The sequence below is a fragment of the Nomascus leucogenys genome, chromosome 3, assembly GCF_006542625.1.
Source record: "Nomascus leucogenys isolate Asia chromosome 3, Asia_NLE_v1, whole genome shotgun sequence".
NCBI classification, from domain to species: Eukaryota; Metazoa; Chordata; class Mammalia; order Primates; family Hylobatidae; genus Nomascus; species Nomascus leucogenys.
Window position 1 is genome coordinate 46,722,498 of NC_044383.1, and position 18,945 is coordinate 46,741,442.

The 18,945-nt window shown below is 37.7% G+C and overlaps 1 protein-coding gene across 5 annotated transcripts in view; it reads right to left on the bottom strand.

Moving 5' to 3' along the window:
• The window catches only part of A1CF (APOBEC1 complementation factor), an 87,081-nt gene that overhangs the window by 7,147 nt on the left and 60,989 nt on the right, over window positions 1-18,945 (bottom strand). For 3 of the 5 annotated variants that reach the window (XM_012505857.2, XM_003255157.3, XM_030809303.1), the window contains 5 exons: window positions 13,383-13,480; window positions 8,832-9,105; window positions 6,692-6,873; window positions 3,901-4,037; window positions 2,722-2,873 (listed from right to left, as the gene is read on the bottom strand). In XM_012505857.2, the coding sequence (XP_012361311.1) occupies window positions 2,722-2,873; window positions 3,901-4,037; window positions 6,692-6,873; window positions 8,832-9,105; window positions 13,383-13,480 (843 nt within the window). Of the gene's footprint in view, window positions 1-2,721; window positions 2,874-3,900; window positions 4,038-6,691; window positions 6,898-8,831; window positions 9,106-13,382; window positions 13,481-18,945 lie in introns of all 5 variants that reach the window. The other 2 variants (XM_012505856.2, XM_030809302.1) reach the window with 1 other exon arrangement.

Sequence of the window (18,945 nt, forward strand, 5' to 3'; positions counted from 1 at the left end):
AACTTAACAGGATGCTGAGTTGATTAAAGCTTGTGATTTATAACTTTTTGAGGGTCTCCAAATTTATAAATGAGAAAAGGTGACTGAGCGGCTGGCTGGGCATCGTATGTGGGGAGGTGGAGATCTGTGGGACTGGTTCTCCTGTAACCCCACACCTGCCTAAATGAAACATTTAAAACATTTGCCTTTACCCAAGAAGATGTGTAAAGACTGGGAGATCAGTAGGAGAAATACTGTAAAGGTTAAGTGTGCTTCTCCATAATACCTTAAAAGCAAATGCCTAACCTGTCCATATTTAGATCTAACTATGAATGGCAAAAGCACCTTCTTACCTCCCAAGCCCCTCATCAAGCCTGTGCTTGGTGTATTCAGAGGCCTTGATGCTGATTCTCCGCCTCAGAGAACCAAAGTATCTGAGAATTAAAAAAATAATCTATGCGCTTTCACGTTAGCATTGTGTCTAGTGGATGAGCATTCACTTCTGAAGAAGAGAGCATATTAGCTACTATCTAAAGCATTATTTCTCTGTATTGTTTTAGTTTAAAACCTGAGTATTTCTGGGATTACCCAGAAATTGTAAAAGATAACAAGAGAAAGAGAGAAATATACTTAAGTACAAATGGGCACCTGTTTTTCATTGTTGTTTTAAACCGCATTTGGTTTATGTGCAGTAGAAGCCTTACCAACCCCAGACACATTGATTTTTTTCTAGTGGCTTCTCAGAAAGTGGTGGCAGGAAGCTGGTTGGATTATTTTGAACAAAAATTGAATCCATTCTTGGCGCATTCACTTTGGTCAGTAATGCTGATTAATGCACTAGTGAAGTTTGGTCCATTTTCCAAGGATAGGAGACACGTGTTAACCGTTACTTTCATAGCTTTGGAAACAGTATTTCTAAACTAAGTGAGTAATATAATTGTGTGAGTGTGTGCACGCATGCATGCATGTGTTTGTGGCAGAGATTTTACCGTTAGGGATTTTGAATTTTCTTTTTCAACTTGGTCAATTTGTTAAGTGCCAGGGTGTTTGGGTTTCAAACCAATTCTTCCCTTGGAGCCTATTATTCTTTGCTTGACTCCACAGCAAAGTTATAAGAGAGGCTCTCAGATCCTTAGGCATTCCCAAGACAACACTCATGCCCCAAATATTTTTAACTTTTCACAGAAGCCAACAGAAGTGAGAATAAGATAAAACATTCTTGGGTAAAAGCAAATCCTTTCCAATGTGAAAGCAAACTTTAAAATTCTTCTGACAGTGGCTCATTAGTTTAATAGTACATTTGTTAGGTGTCTTTCGGGTGCAGCTTTCTGCAAGACAGGGGCTCAACTTTCTCTAAGAACTGAGAAGCCCTGGCAGGCATCCTGAGTAAATGGACATGTAAACACCCTGTTATGTGGAAAGCAAGCACTGGCTGCTGGCCCCACACTGCCCAGGAAGGACCTTGCCCTCTGCAGTGTCAGCTGTTACCTTGGTAACCTCCGAGGGACTCACCACAGAGTGTCTCCATGTTCTTACAGAGAAACAAAGCCAGAATTGAGGTCACTTTCAGATGTGAAACATCATTAATGTTAGCCCCACTGGCCATGATGGAGGATATATTCAAAACTTTTGAGAAAAAAAACCCAAAACCAAAAAACACTACTGAGAACGAGCCCAAGGTGCAGTGGGTGTGAGGAAGATAAAATTTCTCACACCTACACATGACCGATATATGAATTAATTAATCGATAAGAATATCATGTTTCTAGGTCTACTTAGAGCTCTAATTTGGACTTATGTGGCACACACTGACACAATGACAAGTCAAAAATGACAGATTTCTTCAATAGAAATAATCTTTTACTAAAAAAAAGGATAAAAAATTTTCAGCTGAGAAAAAATTTCCTAAACAACTTTCTTGCCTGATCCCCTTCAATCTCTAAAGTATTCATTTTTAATTATTACCATTTGTTGCGGGTACATAACAAATGGGGACAAATCTTTTAAATTGTGACCTCTGAAGGCATTGTTGATCCACGGATAGGCTTTGCTTTAAGCAATCAGCATATGCCCCAGACCAAAATTATAGAACAAATAAATTGAACTGAGTCCTGATTATTCACATATTGAAAAGATCTCTGTCTGTCTCTCACTCCCACACACACAATTTTTGACTTTAAAAAATATTTTTTTGAAATCAAATTAATAAAAGTAGATTGAAGACTGGAGAGGGAGAAAAGATTGCTGAAAAGCTAATTGCCATTGGCCAAATTACTTAATCTTTCTGTACATGGGCTCTTCATTTGTATACTGGTCTTTCTGATGGAACCTAACTCTTGGTGGTATCATGAGCATTACTAAGATATTATAACGCTTCCTGACAATTTAATTGAGTGCCTAGCACACAGTAAGAGCTCTAATAAACATCATATATCTATCGGTAGTTTCAAACTCTCTTACTAAAAGTAAAAATTAAACCAGACTCATAGAGACTGACTCATTCAAGATCACACAGCAGTTTAAAGCTGAGCTGAGACCAGAACCCACTCTGCTGCCCAGCTTGATTTTCTTGCCTCGTGTTTTAATGAGTCACTCGTTTGGGAAACTCTTTTTGGCCCAAGGTGGTGCAAGTCAGATTGCTGTAAGTAGGGTACACAAACATTTCTATGATTCAATGGTACCAAAAAAGAGTTTCCCAAATACTCTCTGCAGGGCGCCATTTCTGGCACAATTTTCCCATACCTGGGAAAGCGGTAGCAGCAGCAGCAGCAGTAGCCATGGTGCCAGCATCGCCTCCATCAGTGGGGATGCCCAGGGTCTGCAGGGTGTATTCAGCTGCATACGTCTTTGCTTCATCCACATAGGCACTCAGCTTTGGAGGTGTGAAAGGGTGACTGGAAAGCAAGTCAGTCAGGGTAGGCATTTTTAAACTGGTACAACTGAGTCAGGTGGAAACTTAAGGCACTATCAGCTTTGTAAAATGACTGGATGGTGGTATTTTGAGTGGGCGTTTTTCATTCTGTTTGCTATTAAAGCTTCTAAATATAGGTTGCATGTAGGAATATTTACAAATTGATCTAGAACATCAGTGGTTGATGACATTCCTGGGACGTACAAGTAATTCACTACATGGCTTTTCTAAAGCACAAGTGAAACAAATTGTTCCTAAAATATATAGAAATGCAGGCTGAAGGTAAAATTCAGGAGGTGATATCCACTAACAGAGAGGTCATATCTTTGGTCCAAAATTAAATGATGGGCCATTGTCTTATTATGTATGAGATGGTAATTTCATATGCTTCAACCTAAACACTGCACAGATGAAAGAATGGGCTATAGCTTTGTTTGTTTGTTTGAAATGGAGTCTCACTCTATTGCCCAGGTTGGAGTGCAGTGGTACAATCTCAGCAACCCCCACCTCCCAGGTTCAAGTGATTCTCCTGCCTCAGCCTGCTGAGTAACTACGACTACAGGCACCTGCCTGTACCGGCTACCACATCCGGCTAATTTTTGTATTTTTAGTAGAGACAGGGTTTCACCATGTTGGCCAGGTTGGTCTCAAACTCCTGACCTCAAGTGATCTACCTGCCTCAGCCTCCCAAAGTGCTGGGATTATAGGCATGAGCCACCACGCCCAGCCAAGAATGGGCTATAGTTTTTATTTATATTACATTTTACACTACTGAGTGTTTTCCACTGACTGGTGATACTACACAACCTACATTGTGTATATGAAATTTGGGGGCCTTTATATGCTGGTTTCATGGCTGGCACATCCCAACTACACATCTCAATATTTGCATTTAATGACAAATGAGTAGGTAGTAGATCTCAGTATCTTGTTTAGATGGTGACTAAATGCATTTAATTTATAAGTGTATCCTGCTCTAAAATGGTAAGGAATTTGGAGAAGTTACGCACATTGCAGGATTCTGGCTGGCTAGAGCAGGAATGGTTATTTTGTACAAGAATAGTTGTCTTTGGTCTTGTCCAATAGCAGAGTGCAGCTGGTACACTGGCTGTCCCCAGTTATTTTTCTGACAAATCTCTTCTAATATCTACAAGAATAAAGAAAGTTATTTCCCCCTCAAATGACACATTCACATTATTTCCCAAGTTTTCAGGTTTTTAAACTCTAATTTTCAGAGTTCAAGCTAATATCTGAAGATATAAAATGCCACATGGTTTAATGACTCATAAAATTTAAGATGAACTCAATTTGAACTCCATTTAAAATGTTAGGTCTATTAGTTCATAAAATCACTTTCACACCATTTACTGTAATATGTTTTTAGTTTAGTCCATTGGCTGTAACTTTTTACCAAAAGCTTTATTTTATGATTTGTTTGGAATATTTGTTTTTGTAAAAATTGTTGCTCCAACACTGTGTGTATAGATTTGTATAGATTTACTCATTATTACTCTCAATCTCTGTGTTTATAATGGTTTGGAGATGACAACCTAAGAATATATTATTTCATGTCATTTGTCATAGGGTTTTAATCTCACAATTTCATAAAAATAGAATTAAAAAGTTTAATGCTTGGTATTTATTGAGCGTTCCTAGATGGGTGTTGACAGTTGCAATGTTTTTATTTGTTTGGTAAGACACTATTTCTGGCTTTCTTTTTGTTTTTGCTTAATGACAGTATGCTTTTTAGCATCCTCCTGCATGTTTTTTTCTTCTGTAATTACTCCAAACTGAGTATTTTCTAAAGATTCATAGTTTCTTTATTCTGAAGCCATTTTCTGTTGTCCAGAGGTCCTGATGCTCTCGTTAGTCAGCAGATTCAGTAGACTGTGGAAAGCAGGGCATAAGGCTGAGAAAATAACTCTGTAAGACAGAACAATGTCTCAGGATGTGTCTCTGAGGTTTCTTACCTCATTTATGTTAACTAACCTAGCTGCAATAGCATGATATTTTCCAGTTTATTAATTGTAGATTGTTCCTGTTTTTTCTATTGATATTTTCTTTTTAATACCCTTGTTGTGTAGGATCTCTTGTCATCCTCAGAGCATTCTCTACAGTCCTTGGGCAATAATAAAGGAGCTTTTGCTGGTAGATACTATGCCTGCTTGTTTATGCCAGGTGAGCAAACCTGGGCAGAAGGAACACCAGCTCTCACTGCTGACTTTGCAGGAAAGGGCTTATCTCTCTGCTTCTGGCTGGAAGTTTGTAACTCTACTTTGGGGTTGTTTAGGCCCCATCTATGTTGGCTGGTGGTGGCATGGTCTTCATTTCTAAGCCATAGTTGTAGAAGGTCAGACACTAATCAAAGAACTTTTAGTAATTGATAGAGATTGTTACTCACATATTAATATACGACATGATGAATTTCTCACTTGAGTTTAATGTAAAACGAAGAGATCTCTTTTCATACTATCGCAGCTCTCAGAATTTGTGACTATTATTTTTTATTTTCTTAAAATATTTCTAAGTATTCCAATACTTTAATCAGGTTCTTTGTTTTGGGTTTTAACCCAAGAGAAACTGGATGAGTGGCTTTTATATTTTCTGAACAAACTTCATCATATCACTTCCAGATTTCATTATAATTATATGTTTACATGTCAGTTTTTTCCCACTGGATTGCCATCTAATTTTTCATGGTGAGGATTCTGTTATATTCACTTCTACATCTCCAGCACCTAGTGCACTACATGGTGCATAAGAGAAGTTTACTAAATCTTATGTGAACAAATGATTGCTGTTTAACACTCTGATAGGCATTTTTTTTTAATTCCCTGGGTGGGGCTAGCAGAAACCTTAGATAAGCTAATTTGTGCATAAAAGAAAGCCAGAAATCCCATTAAAAATTACCCAAGATGAGCTTTTAGAAAACCAGTTTTCTTCTGGATTGAAATTATAAGGGCTACTTCCATAAATGTGGGGCTATAAGTCCACCTTTGTCATGGGAATAGGGAAGTTTCCTTCAAGATACACGAACTGTAACTCTGATTATTCAGCCAAAATGTATTTCAGAGAGATCAGCAGCTATCACACTCCCACAGGGAACAGTCTCAGGGTTAGCATAGACTCTGTTTTGTTTTATTTTTAACCCCTGGAGTCAGTTTCCATATTGAAACTTTTATAGCTTTTAATTTTCCAATAATAAAAACCACAGGTTAATGTTGAAGTGTGGAAACTTAGAACTCTTAAATGAACACAGTAAAAATTCTCTGTAATGCCACTGCCAAAATATAACTATGGAGGAAGAGTTAATTTGGTATGACTGATGACATCTCATAGTTAATAATTCACCTAGATATCATGGTGGAGTATTCTCTTAGATACAGTATTTCCAAGAAAAGATGTCCTAAATGGTCTATTCAGGGCACAGCCATAATACTCTTCATTTGCCAACCAACCTGGCTCACATACAATAGGCATTTATTCTGAGATGGGGTCTTTGCCTCATTTCGGGTATAGGTTGATAATTCTTAATAGCTCTCAGATTCTTTGCATTTCAGTGGAATATTGTTCAAGGTGTTAAACTTTACGATTTTTTTAAAAAGAGAAAGGACCTATAATAGAATAATGGCACCTGATGCCCAGCATTCCCTCAAAGGGTGTGACATTGATTGGATGCTTTACATATTAAAAGAAAAAAATCCACAGCTTGAGTAGGGATCAAGTCAAATCATTTGATAAAAGTGAATGATGCTTATTGGTACAACTTAAAGAAACTATTTCTGGAATAACATTACCTACCTGGGGAGCGAGTTTAATTCCTTGGGGTTTTAACGTGACAGGATTCATTGGGGTGAGCTCCATCCCAGGTAAAATGTCATACAGTTTGTCTTCTCTTTTGTCTCCTTTGACCTGGTATCCTCGACCCAGGCCTGTGTATGCCAAATAGCCACGGCCGCCCAGTCCTCTCACTCCCGCAGCCCCTACAGGTACATTCATGTAAATTTCTAGGAACGTAAGAAGGCATTAAACTGAATCAAACCACCAGAAAATCACCCTGAATCTTACTGTAATGGAAAAGTTAGCCCAATTTACGTTGATTATTGCCCTGGAGATGGGTGGGAAACTCTAGGATTCTAATGTAATGAAACTCAACATAAGGTAAGGTTTAACATAGGTGTCTCTCTCTTTTTTGAAAAACTACCTTCAGAAGAAAACAATGCCATTGATAAGCACAATACTATTGATAAGTACACAAGCAACTTAAAAATTTTGGGATAGAAAATTTGCAATTTTTGTCTTTAGGTAACATTTTCTTGATATTTTATACAGACTAATAAAGACTGGGAATGTATTTATTAGAACATTCCAAAATAATGCAACCACTTATTTTGAAATCAGTCTTGCATGGAGACTGTCACTGATCAGTGTATCAGAAATAAATTCTGGCTTCCCTAATTATCCCACCTCCAATGACTTATTGTAAAACAAACATTTAGAAAGCATGCTTTTAGGTTCACCATCCTCTCTGATGTTCAGTCAATGTGAGGCTTAAATTTCCATTGAGTTTCATGCATAGATTCCTTTTGATTTTTGTTTGGCCATGTTGCTACTTTGATTTTATATTGGTGGCATAGAGATAAAAAATTAAATTGATTACCTTTCATCCATGAATATCATTAATTGATTCCTTTCTTGTTATAAGATAGGCATTTTTTCCCTTATAGTGGAGTTTGTTTTTTTTTTTGACATCATAACTGGTTGACAATTTGTATTTAATGTATGGATTGGTTAATGATGTGATTTTACATTATAAATGCATAATGTTGCAATGATATAATTTATTATCACATAGACGAGTTACCCTAAAGGAAATCCTGATTATTTCATTTGCATTACAATTTTGAGGCAAGTAATTATGAGTATGAAACTTTTAAGGCTGTTGAAGACTAGAGCTCCTAAGATGATCAATTTAGTTATACTGAAAAATAGTAAAACATAATGAGATAATTGTTTCCGCAGTAATCTAGATGTGCCTCTTTGCTTCTAAGTCAAACCCAAGAATAGACTTAAATACACAGTTTGTTTATCTAATTGCCCAGATTCATGTCGTATTTGGAGGATAGAACTGGGATTCAGTCGGCATTAGCCATATCCTAGAAAAACTCATCTGAAGGAGCCAAAAAGACAGGGACAAGCTAGTTGCTTGGAAATAAAATAAAGGCTTTCTTTATCTTCTAGCTTCCTTGAAGAAATGGAGCTTGGAAAACTGCTCAAACATTTAGAATTCTTACAGGATTCAAATGTGAAATATTTATTGTTTTATTAGCAGTCTGATTGAGGGTTTTTTTTTTCTATTTGGTGTTCAGTTCTCCATGTACTAAAGAAATATAGTAATTTCCTTAATAATTTGGCTTCTAAGAAAGTATAACACATATTTCTTGGAGGAGGTCAGATTATATTTATAATAATTTGTGATTCGTATATTAAGACAATGCCACTGAGTCACCTCAAATACACACATGCCTTGAAAGGGTTTTGCTATTTGAGGTAATTGGTTTCCACTGGACTATACTAGTCTATTCCAGAAGTGTTGTAATGAGCCACAGATGACTACACAATGGTGGACAAGTGATACAGAAGAAGCTAACAATTATAGAACTAGGTTTTAGTTTGTGCAAGTTTTATGGGCCCATGCAAAGTTTGGATCTGTGCACTAGGCTCATTTGCACAATGTTCTGACCACGTTTTTTCAATAACCAGTTGTAATGTGAAAAAAGACTCCTATTAAAGGAAAACTATTGATATAATACTTGATTTTTAATAAACAATTTTTCAGTGATTTTCTCCCAGTGGACCCATCTAATGTATCTAAGGCTACTGCAATTTGAGTCATTTGAAATCTTGGGATTACTCTAAAGCAAGATCTGACTGGTGTTACCTCTAACAGAAGGGGCTCGGATAATGGCTCTGTTGCTGAGGTGTCCTTTGGTGGCTGGGAAATGAAGACTGGGAATTGCTGCATAGGCCTGGGGGGCATAGAAGACGGGAGCTCCAAGGTAGGTTGTGGTGGGGTCATAAACTTGGCCCAAAGAGTAGGTATACTCTCCTTGCAGCATGGTGCCCCTTCCACCTGTGCCTCGGGTATACCTAACGTAACTGTCCTTGTCCACTGGTTTTGCTAGGGTGACTTCAATGGGGGAACCATCCAGCACCTGTTGTAGAGAGCAAAGAAAAATCAACATGAGATGATATGAAGATAACCAAGCGTGGCTGAGCCCTAATAACATGACTCCTTCTAAGTGTTAGACTATTTGCTGTAGGTTTATTGATTGTATCTTGTCATTTTATAGGTTTGTTTTGGATGCCAGTTTAACTTTTTCTGAGTCATTTTGTTGGTAAGTTGCATAAGATGCCAACAGGTTTGACAGTGACATATTGGCCAGTGTCCATTGACATATTCATTATAAATTTACAATCTGGTTACAGTCACTGAGACAGAAAGTTATGTAATTTTTTATTAGGTCATATATGTGTTTTAAATTACATATTTATATAATTATATAACTACAAGGCAATTTAGGTTTGTTATGGATGGTATGAAGTCTCCATTACCTAGCACAATAAGTTGAAGGTGAAAGGAAACCAATAACGAAATCTTATCCGTTACTAGCATTTAGCATGGGCAGCCAAATAAGGCCCTTCCAGCCTATAGCCCACTAACCGTCTTGCTCCTTAGAGCAGCCACACAAGTAAGTGTTCACTGGAGAAGAGAGATATACTGTGGCTCTACCAAAGGAAGAGGAATCCGGGAGGCTGTTGCATTGCCTGCCACAGGTTCTTCCTTGTGAAGCCACCTTTTGATCTGCTGAACAGTTGGGAACTAATAAACAGGGATGACAGGGGTCAGGAGTAGTTGGGAGTGAGAGTAGTATTGAGGTTCTCAGATCATGCACCACTTAAGACCTGTCCTCAAGAATTACTGACCCAAATTTTGAGACTGCAAACAGCTCCAGATGTCAAAGATAATGGATGTATGTAGATCTACGTGTGCTACTAACTTCCATGTATTGCTTGCCTACACAATAAACAAAGATGGCTCTTAACAAATTCTTGATAGATTGATGTATTTATTATCAAAGGAACAAAGTATTGTCAGAAAGCATTTGTGGCTTTGTTTTTGAATAAGAATGTGAAGATCCTCTGTTTTAGATAAAGAACACTTTTATGTAAAGTGTTTCTACAGAAATTCCCATTCACAGCAGCTGAGCGTGCACCCTTACCCTCTGATTTCAACAGTGACTCAGTGGTTCCTGGATTATTGAAGTCTGCTGGACAAAGCTTGTGCTTCATGGTCATCCTGACCATTTTGTTCAGCCCTGGGTCAATTTGTCCCCAGTATTATGTATTTACCTTACTTTTTAGTAGCAGGAGCCAGTGTCAAATAAGTTAGATGGAATACTCTGAGAGATAGACAGAATCCAGCTGATATTCAACAATCTTATATTGATGTTGATGTAATTAGAAAAGGTAGACCTGGCATACTGAAAATAGGGGAGGACCTTGGGCATAAGATTCTTTATATCTTCAGTCCAGTCTTGAGGAAGATGAGAGACCCAAATAGGTCTCTGCTTATAGGCACTTCCATATCAAGAGATGTTTTGCATGGAATTATTCTTTGCTGCAAATTCAGATATCTTGTTGTAATAAATTTTGTTCTGCCTTCCTCTGTCCCATCCAAAAGCATTTTAAATTCAATATTGTATTTTAGTTATTTGGTTTAGATATTTCCAGAGCTAGGACAGTATCTTATTAATCTGTAGAGCCCAAGCTTAGTAAAATGTCTTTCACTTCATAGACTTACAAAAAGAATAAATGAATAATCATTCTGAAGCTCAATTCATCATTTTTCTCTCTGAATAGGCTTCCCTTCCTGACTTTCATAACAACCTACCACATTGGAAGCTTATAATAACTTGTCCTTCTTTTTTACCCCTATCTCCTCCAATGAGTTCCTGGGTCCTTTGAATTTATCCGCTACTGTTCTCTATATGGCTGTCTCCTACATTCCATTCCTACCTAAGTTCAAGACTTTATTTTGTCCCATTTGGTTGACTATAATAGCTTTATAACTAGTTTCTATGACATGTTTCTCTCACCTGTATTAAAAAGTCAATTCTTACTAGGCTAATTTTCCTAAATTGTAAATGTGATAATTACCGTAGAAAAAACTTCAAGATCTCACCTCATCTAACAAATTAAATATAAATATCTATATATATGCTCAAAAACCTTCATAGTTCCTAGGAAAACTTACTTTTGATTTTTCCATATCACATTATAATCAAATATAATATTAAATATATATTTAACTAAATAATATATGTAAATAATTGCTCTAAAAATATCTAGCTGCAAAAATTGGGAATTTGAATATGTTTCAATTATAATTATTCCAATGTAATTATTGTCATTTAATTTGTGATGGCTGTTCCTTCCCAGCAATCATCATGAATACTCAGGAATGTTTCCATACAGAGAAAATCTAACTTACAAATTGTTTTCCAAGTAATAACACTTTTATGATACTAAATGTGATCATCAGTGAAGATGAAATAATGCTTTTCTTTATAGACATGTATTTATGCATTAGTTTTTGCTTTGCAGTTTTCTTTTTTGTATTTCAGAGTGAATACTTTCTCCACCCAACCCTCCAGTACTCAAACATTTTTGAGTTTGAGTGGGCCCCTGGGGAGCTAATATGCAAGAGGCTCCACAGTGTCTGAAGGGCCTAGGCTAAGAGATCCTCCCTTTGCCATCTGGATCCCCTCCCTGTGGAATTCACCACCTACCAGCTCCAGCCTGCTCTCTGCTCTGGGAGGCTGTTCTACTTGGGGTCCTCTTTAGCCTTCTAGATTGTGATTGAATTTAGCCAATGGGGAACCCTGGTAGGAGGTTGGAGAGGAGACAACAGTGAATTTGGGGTATTTATTCTGCTGGATCCCTCTTTGAGAGGTCACTTTGGGCTGACTGTGTCCTTTGACCAAAATCACTACTTCCTTCTTTTCTATTTTCTTTCTTTCCTTAATGATGGGGTCTCACTCTGTTTGCCCAGGCTGGAGTGCAACGGCACAATCATAGATCACTGCAGCCTCAGCCTCCTGGGATCAAGAGATCCTCCCACCTTAGCCTCCGGAGTAGCTGGGACTACTGTAGTAGTCCATGCCACCATGCTCGGCTAATTTTTTGTAGAGATGAGGTCTTGCCGTCTTGTCCAGGCTGGTCTCGCACTCCTGGGCTCAAGCAATCCTTCTACCTCAGCCTCCCAAAGTGCTGAGATTACAGGTGTGAGCCACTGCACCCAGCTACTTCTTGCAAAGAGATCTGCTCTACACAATTCTCTCCCCTTTCAGGATTTCTATTAATTCTCCAGCCCCTGGACCTTTGACTCCAGAATGCTGTGAGCCCCAAATTCTGACACTCTTTTTTGATTTCCCTAGTCCCAACTCACACTTTTGTAATTAATTCCTTTGCTGTTTGTTTTCTTTTGGGACTCTGACTGATGCCAGATCTGATAGGTAACACAGTCCCACGAGCATTATGTTCCAACCAAGTTACTCCACATTTTCCTGTTCTCCAATCTTGTCTTGCTCTTCCCAAATTCTTTGCCTCTAAGACTGCCTGTCTTTCCGTATTTTGATTTTTGAAATTATACCCAATTTTCATGGCATCTCTTAAATATTATCTTCTCATATCCATGAACATGTTTTATTCTTTATAGCCTACTTCTTCCTCTGAACTTGCTCACCACATTTATCTCTTTTTATGATATTTACTTGCCTGTACTTTGCACGAGTTTGTGTAGTTATCTTATTCCTCCAATCAAGTTTTAACTCTTTGTCAAACATTTTTGATTCTTTTTGTATCCTAGCATGATAAGTGGTCTACAGAAGGTTTTAAATGTTTATTGGCTTGATATATAAATATTATATTGCTTTTTGTGGACAACTCAGTAGTGAGGATATAGAAGCTTCCCCAGCCCCTACTCTTGGCAAGGTGAGAGACTCTAAGCTTTCCAAGTAGAAGATCAAACTATGAAGGCAGAATAACAGCTATCTTGACATGTTTTTAATTCATCAGCTTCTAAAATACTGCACTAAAATGATAATCTATTTGAAGTAATGAGAGAAAACTGGAATTGTGAAAAACATCTTGAAATAATCTACTTAAATCTCCTTTTTCCACAGAAATTGAGGGCCAGTGACTTGTCCAAATTAGAAAAAAAAAATAGAGGTAAAGTTGGATATATTAGGTACATCTCCAGCTTCCATTGTATTTTCCATCATTTCTCTTTAGTACATCTTAAATGGACTGAGGCAGCCATGTCAGAGAAGGCTGGAGTGAGACAGGCTTGCAGGACTGCGCTTTTGAATGTAATATCCACACCAAACTTGGATGGAATCTGCATATTTTTTTCTTTGTTCTACCTTACCTTGCCATTTAAAGCTTTCATAGCCTCAACTGCATCTTCTCGGTTACTGAAGTGCACAAAAGCATAGTCTCGAATTTTCTTCACCCTCTCCACAGCACCTGTAAAATAGAGTGAAGGTTGCCCCATTAACAAAATTAAGAGAGCCCTGAAAGTGATATATTTTAGCACCTAGCTGCAAAGAGTATTTGATTTTTTTAATGGATACCTCATATTTAAGTAAGGATCTCATCAAGAACATTCAACAGAAGATTTTTTTTGCAGTTTTTAAAATAAAATTTATATTCTGACTTATTGTAATTTGTTATGGATTTGTGTTTTTGACTTCCTAGATTACAAGATGTCTAAGGGTGGGAATGCCATCTTCTTTTGCATCTTATGTAATGTAAAAGATAGTACATTTTGCATGGTAAAATATTTGTTGAATTGAGTCGAACTCAATTATTGATCATTTTACAAACATATATGTAGGTGATTACTTTTGCTTTTCAACCCAGCAAAATGTCTTTATCTCTTTCGTCTTATGTAATTAACTTTAAATTACTTTTTAAAATTTAAATCTTAGGTAACTACAGTTCTGACAAGGTAACTGAGATTTAGAGTGCACACAGAGAGGAACTGCAACTGGATTCCGTATATCCTTATCCAATAATCTTTAAAATAAAAAAGCAAAAAGAAGAAAAAGAAAGTTGTTTCCAAAAGAACATCTGGGAACAAAGATAAGTTGCTTGCCTGCCTTGCTGTCATGATAGCTAAAGATTGGAAACAATGTAAATATCTACTATTCTACTTTGAGGAATGTCTCATACAGAAACACACACATGTACAAGGATCATGCATAAGGATATCAATTACACTACTGTTGAAAGAGCAAAAATAAAACAATTTAATGTCTATTTTCATGAGTGATTAAATCCGCTACATTTATACCAACACCAAGGAGTCTATAAAGAAAATAGACCTGTATGTGATTACATGGAAATATTAAAGACCTATTTTTTTTTCAGACAGAGTTTTGCTCTTGTTGCCCAGGCTAGAGTGTGATGGCGTGATCTCAGCTCACTGCAACCTCCGCCTCCCTGGTTCAAGCGATTCTTCTGCCTCAGCCTCCCGAGTAGCTGGGATTACAGGCATGCACCACTATGTGCCTGGCTAATGTTGTATTTTTAGTAGAGAAGGAGTTTCACCATGTTGGTCAGGCTGGTCTCGAACTCCCGACCTCAGGTGATCTGCCCACCTCGGCCTGCCAAAGTGTTGGGATTACAGGCATGAGACACCATGCCTGGCCCAAGACCTATTGTTAATTTTTAAAAAGTTATAAAATAGTAAGTACAATATTACAGCATTTGTGTTTTTAATAATGCAAAACCATATATATGTGCACACAAATATAAACACACTCATACAGAAAGCGAACTGAAAAGATAGAGACCAAACTCTTAACAGGGGTTACTTCAGGAATGGGGAGAAAAGTTGGGAAGAATGAAGGGGGTTTTCATATTTTAATTGATATATTTGGTATTTTACAAATATTTGCAAAGTTTATTTATATTATTTGTGTAGAAAACCGAAACAAACCAACTATCTATTTTTATGTAAAGGAACTGCTGAGCATGATGGCAACATATAAAAATGAAAAAGAATTGTACCGAGATAGTTGGATGTTATATTTTTAAAATGTTGTTGCTTACTCCATTTTAAAAATAGACCTTTTGCTTAGAGTGAAGGTAAGGTGGAAATTTGTTTAACCGCTATTAGTTTAGCATGCCAATTATCTTCTTTTACCCTACACTCACTTGGGTGTACCTTGAGAGTCCCAGGAGACAACATAGGATGAGACACTATGCCAGGGAAAAGAAGAGGGGGAAGTCCTTTCTGTCCCTACCAAAGTTTCATTATCTTCTTAGATTCAAGGTAACAAAGGTAATTGGAGTTTTTACTCTCCCACGTGGTTCAATGACTAAGAATTATCTTCCTTTGGAATAATAGTGAGCCTGTAACATAACGACAATTTAAAGACATTGTAATACTTATGTTTTCACTCCCTTCAACAGTTGACCCTTGACTTCTTATGGCAATGTTTATACAGAGCAAAATTGTCTGGCCAGGCTAAGCATAAATAAAGCTCTCTGAGACCATGAAGCATGGGACATATAATTAACTGAATATCCAATATAGTCTCTTCATTCCTTTCAGTGTCACATGGGGTGATGATCACGACTCAATCCCCTGACTTGTTTTAGTAACTGAGAAGAAAGACGTTGGTCAATGATGACCTTCATCTTTCCAGTCTTTGCTTGGTTCATATTTCAATGTCATTCTCCACCTAGGTTCACTGGTCTGTTATCTCCCTGAGAACAGGACCTGCTTCAGAGACTTCTTGGTATCATCTTCACCTGGTTCCTGCCTACTGTCTTGGACACAAGAGCTACTCTGTAATTACACATGGAATAAGGGAATATTATCAGTTAATTCACATCCCAACTTCTGTCATCTACACTAGTTAGGTGGCATTTGAGATGATAATGAATTTAGATTTTCTGAAATTCTGTTTGCAGATATCTGAAATTATCTCACACTGTTGGACGATAATTTCCAGGTGCATCTCATTTTGGAAAATTTGATATTTAAAAACTTAGCTTCATAAAACAGACAAGTTAAAAAGTTAGAGTCTGTGTCATAAAAGTTGGTTTTCTCTACAATAGTATTCACCACATGGCTTATTTTAATATGTTTCTTCTTTAGTGCATAGGAGTTTGTTTAATAAATGATCCTTATTTGGCAGAGGGTGAGTCCATAGAATATGAGTGATCATTATTACTCAATCATCCATTAGCAAAGAAGAAAAAGATCCTCTGAAATCATGATGCAAGGAATTGGAAAATTACTGCTGTGTTTATTATCAACTTGTCAGCAACACACAAACCTGAGGAGAAACACACCTGCATGCCAAAGGGAAGGTTATCAGAGGGTCATGGTTCCCCAAGTGTGGTGCCCTGACCAGCAGAATCCGCTTTGCCTGGAAACTTAATAGAAATGGAAATGCTTGAACCCACCCATGATGGGCCAAGCAATCAGTGATTTAACATGCCCTTCAGGTGATTCTAATACTGCTAAACTCTTGTAGGAAGATCAGATTTTGTAGAATGACTGTAATTGGAAATTCAGCAGATACCCTTAGGCTACAGTGGGGAAGAACAAACCATCTTCAGGTCTCAATTTTTGTTCTAATTATCTTTTGTGTCTCTGAGTGGCAATATAATATTATTCAAGTTCATCATGGTTAAACTGATACATGGTCAAATATTTTGAGGTAATATGTAGGTTCCTCTAAGGGACCTAAACTTTAAATGGAATTTTTAAAGAGTCATTTTCCTGTTTCTTTCCAGAAATTTTTCTAGGTAAGTATACCCTTGGCACAGTACATACTTTACAAGATAAAATAAACTAGTTAGCTCTGACTTTTCCCTCTTAATGCAGCAGATGTCTGCTAGTTGTTCACCTTCTGCAATTCATATTTTTTTTGCAGAGGGCCAGGAAGAACAGGCCATACATCATTATATAGCCCTGAGAGTTGTGCCACCAGCTGCAGACTGTGCCCTGAAACCGCTGGACACACTTTAGTCCCAAGAAGAAAGAGAAAGTGAGAGAGCGAGCGAGCGAGAGAGGTATGTGATGTTCATTATTTTCATGATAATTAGTAGGATCCGGGCACACATGTCTCTTCAATATATGCCAATACGCAGACTGGGAAAGCTGATAATCAGGGACTAGGAAAGGAAGCAGCCTTTTAGTAGTTTCTCATTCTAGCCCTTGGCAAAAAAAGGTGCTGTTTTAATTAGATAAAAATAAGAAGTATTAATTCACTCTGGGAAGGTAGAAAGTCAACATGGAATGAGGGGAGAATAGTGGGCAATATTTGCACACACATAATGGTTCCTATGCCTACAATTGCATCAACATTTGGATCTCAGCTTAGATGTCACTTCGATACACAAGTCTTCTCTGCACTCCAAGAGTAGTCTGTCTAAGCTGTATTTTTCTGGAATTTCTTAAACTTTTTCCATGCACACGTGATACTTGTTTGTTCCTTCCACAGTGCCTCGCACATAGGAGCTACTGAAGGAAAGAGAGTTGAATGAGTGAGTGAATGGAATAAGGAGGGGGCATGAGAGTATTAAAGTTTTTAAGAACATGCTCTTTACCACACCCGAGTTCAACTCCAAGATCTGCCACCTGCTAGCTGTGTGACCCTGGGCAAACTACTTAACTACTCTGGGTCCTGGTTTTCTTACCTAGAAAGTAATGGAGTGAATAAAGCAACTCATATTATAGAGTTGTGATGAATAAATGACACATGCTGTGAAAGTGCCCACTGCAGTGCTTGGCACACAGTAAGGTGGTCCATCATTGGCAGTTTCTAGCTTAGTCATGGATTCACAGCTGTTCGTGTGGAGCCACACCATCACACTGATATTTCAGGGAAGGCAGAGTCCCTGAGGCTGGAGAAAGATCTTTGGTGGATCTTTCAAAATGGAGCAGTGACATCCTTACTGAATATCCTTCAGAGCAAATCATCAGCTTATCATTCTGTTCTATCTGAAGTAGCACCCAGAGTTGGAAACAGACGATGTGAGTATTTGCAAGTGAATATTCTCAGGCAGCTTTAACATGACCGCACCATAGCCCACCCTTATTAACAACCTAGAGAATTTGCCAGGAGACTGGGAAATTCTCAGTTATGAAAGGATATTACTACTATGATAACCCTAAGCCACTACTACCCAGAGTGTGTTTAAAGACACAGTAATCCCACAAGATGATATGCCAAAAAAGAGCAGTCATGTTTCAGAAATTTGAAAAATGAAGCTTTCTGCATCTCTTCTTGGAGAATTTCAAAGCATGTTAGAAGTCTAAAGACTTTGATAAGTTCCATAATGAAGAAATTCATTTAATTTTGCAGAATCTGGTGTTTACAAGCTTATTTGACCATGGATCCCTTTTACCAGTAACATCTACCAAAAGATTGTAGAATTAATGTTCTGAACTGTTTTTGGGAAATGGTAATTTGGATATTGTTTCCTGAAATGCTCTACCTCTCTCAGTGTTGTAGCTCCTACATGGAGAAGAAAGAGATGGGGAGTCAATCTGATGGCTTAGAATTGATACTGAAAAATATTGACAAGATGAGTAGCAACTAACTATCCCCTTCCACCTTCCCTCTATTCCTTTCCCTTCCTCTTCACTGAAATGAGTTTCCTAGGATTGTCACCTTGTTACTTATGTCACAAGCATATTCCACTAGGCCAGTGGTTCTCAACTGGGGGCAATTTTGCCCACCCACAGAGTGTATTTTCCAATGTCTGAAGGCATTTTTGGTTGTTACATCTTGGAGATTGCTACTGGTATCTAACAGGGATGGGCCTGGGATGCTGCTAAACATCCTACAATCCACTGGACAGACCCCCATAGCCAAGAACGATCTGTTCCAAATATCAATAGTGGTGAGGCTGAGAAACCCTGCATCAGACCTATAGTTATGGCATGCATTCTTCATTACAGTAAA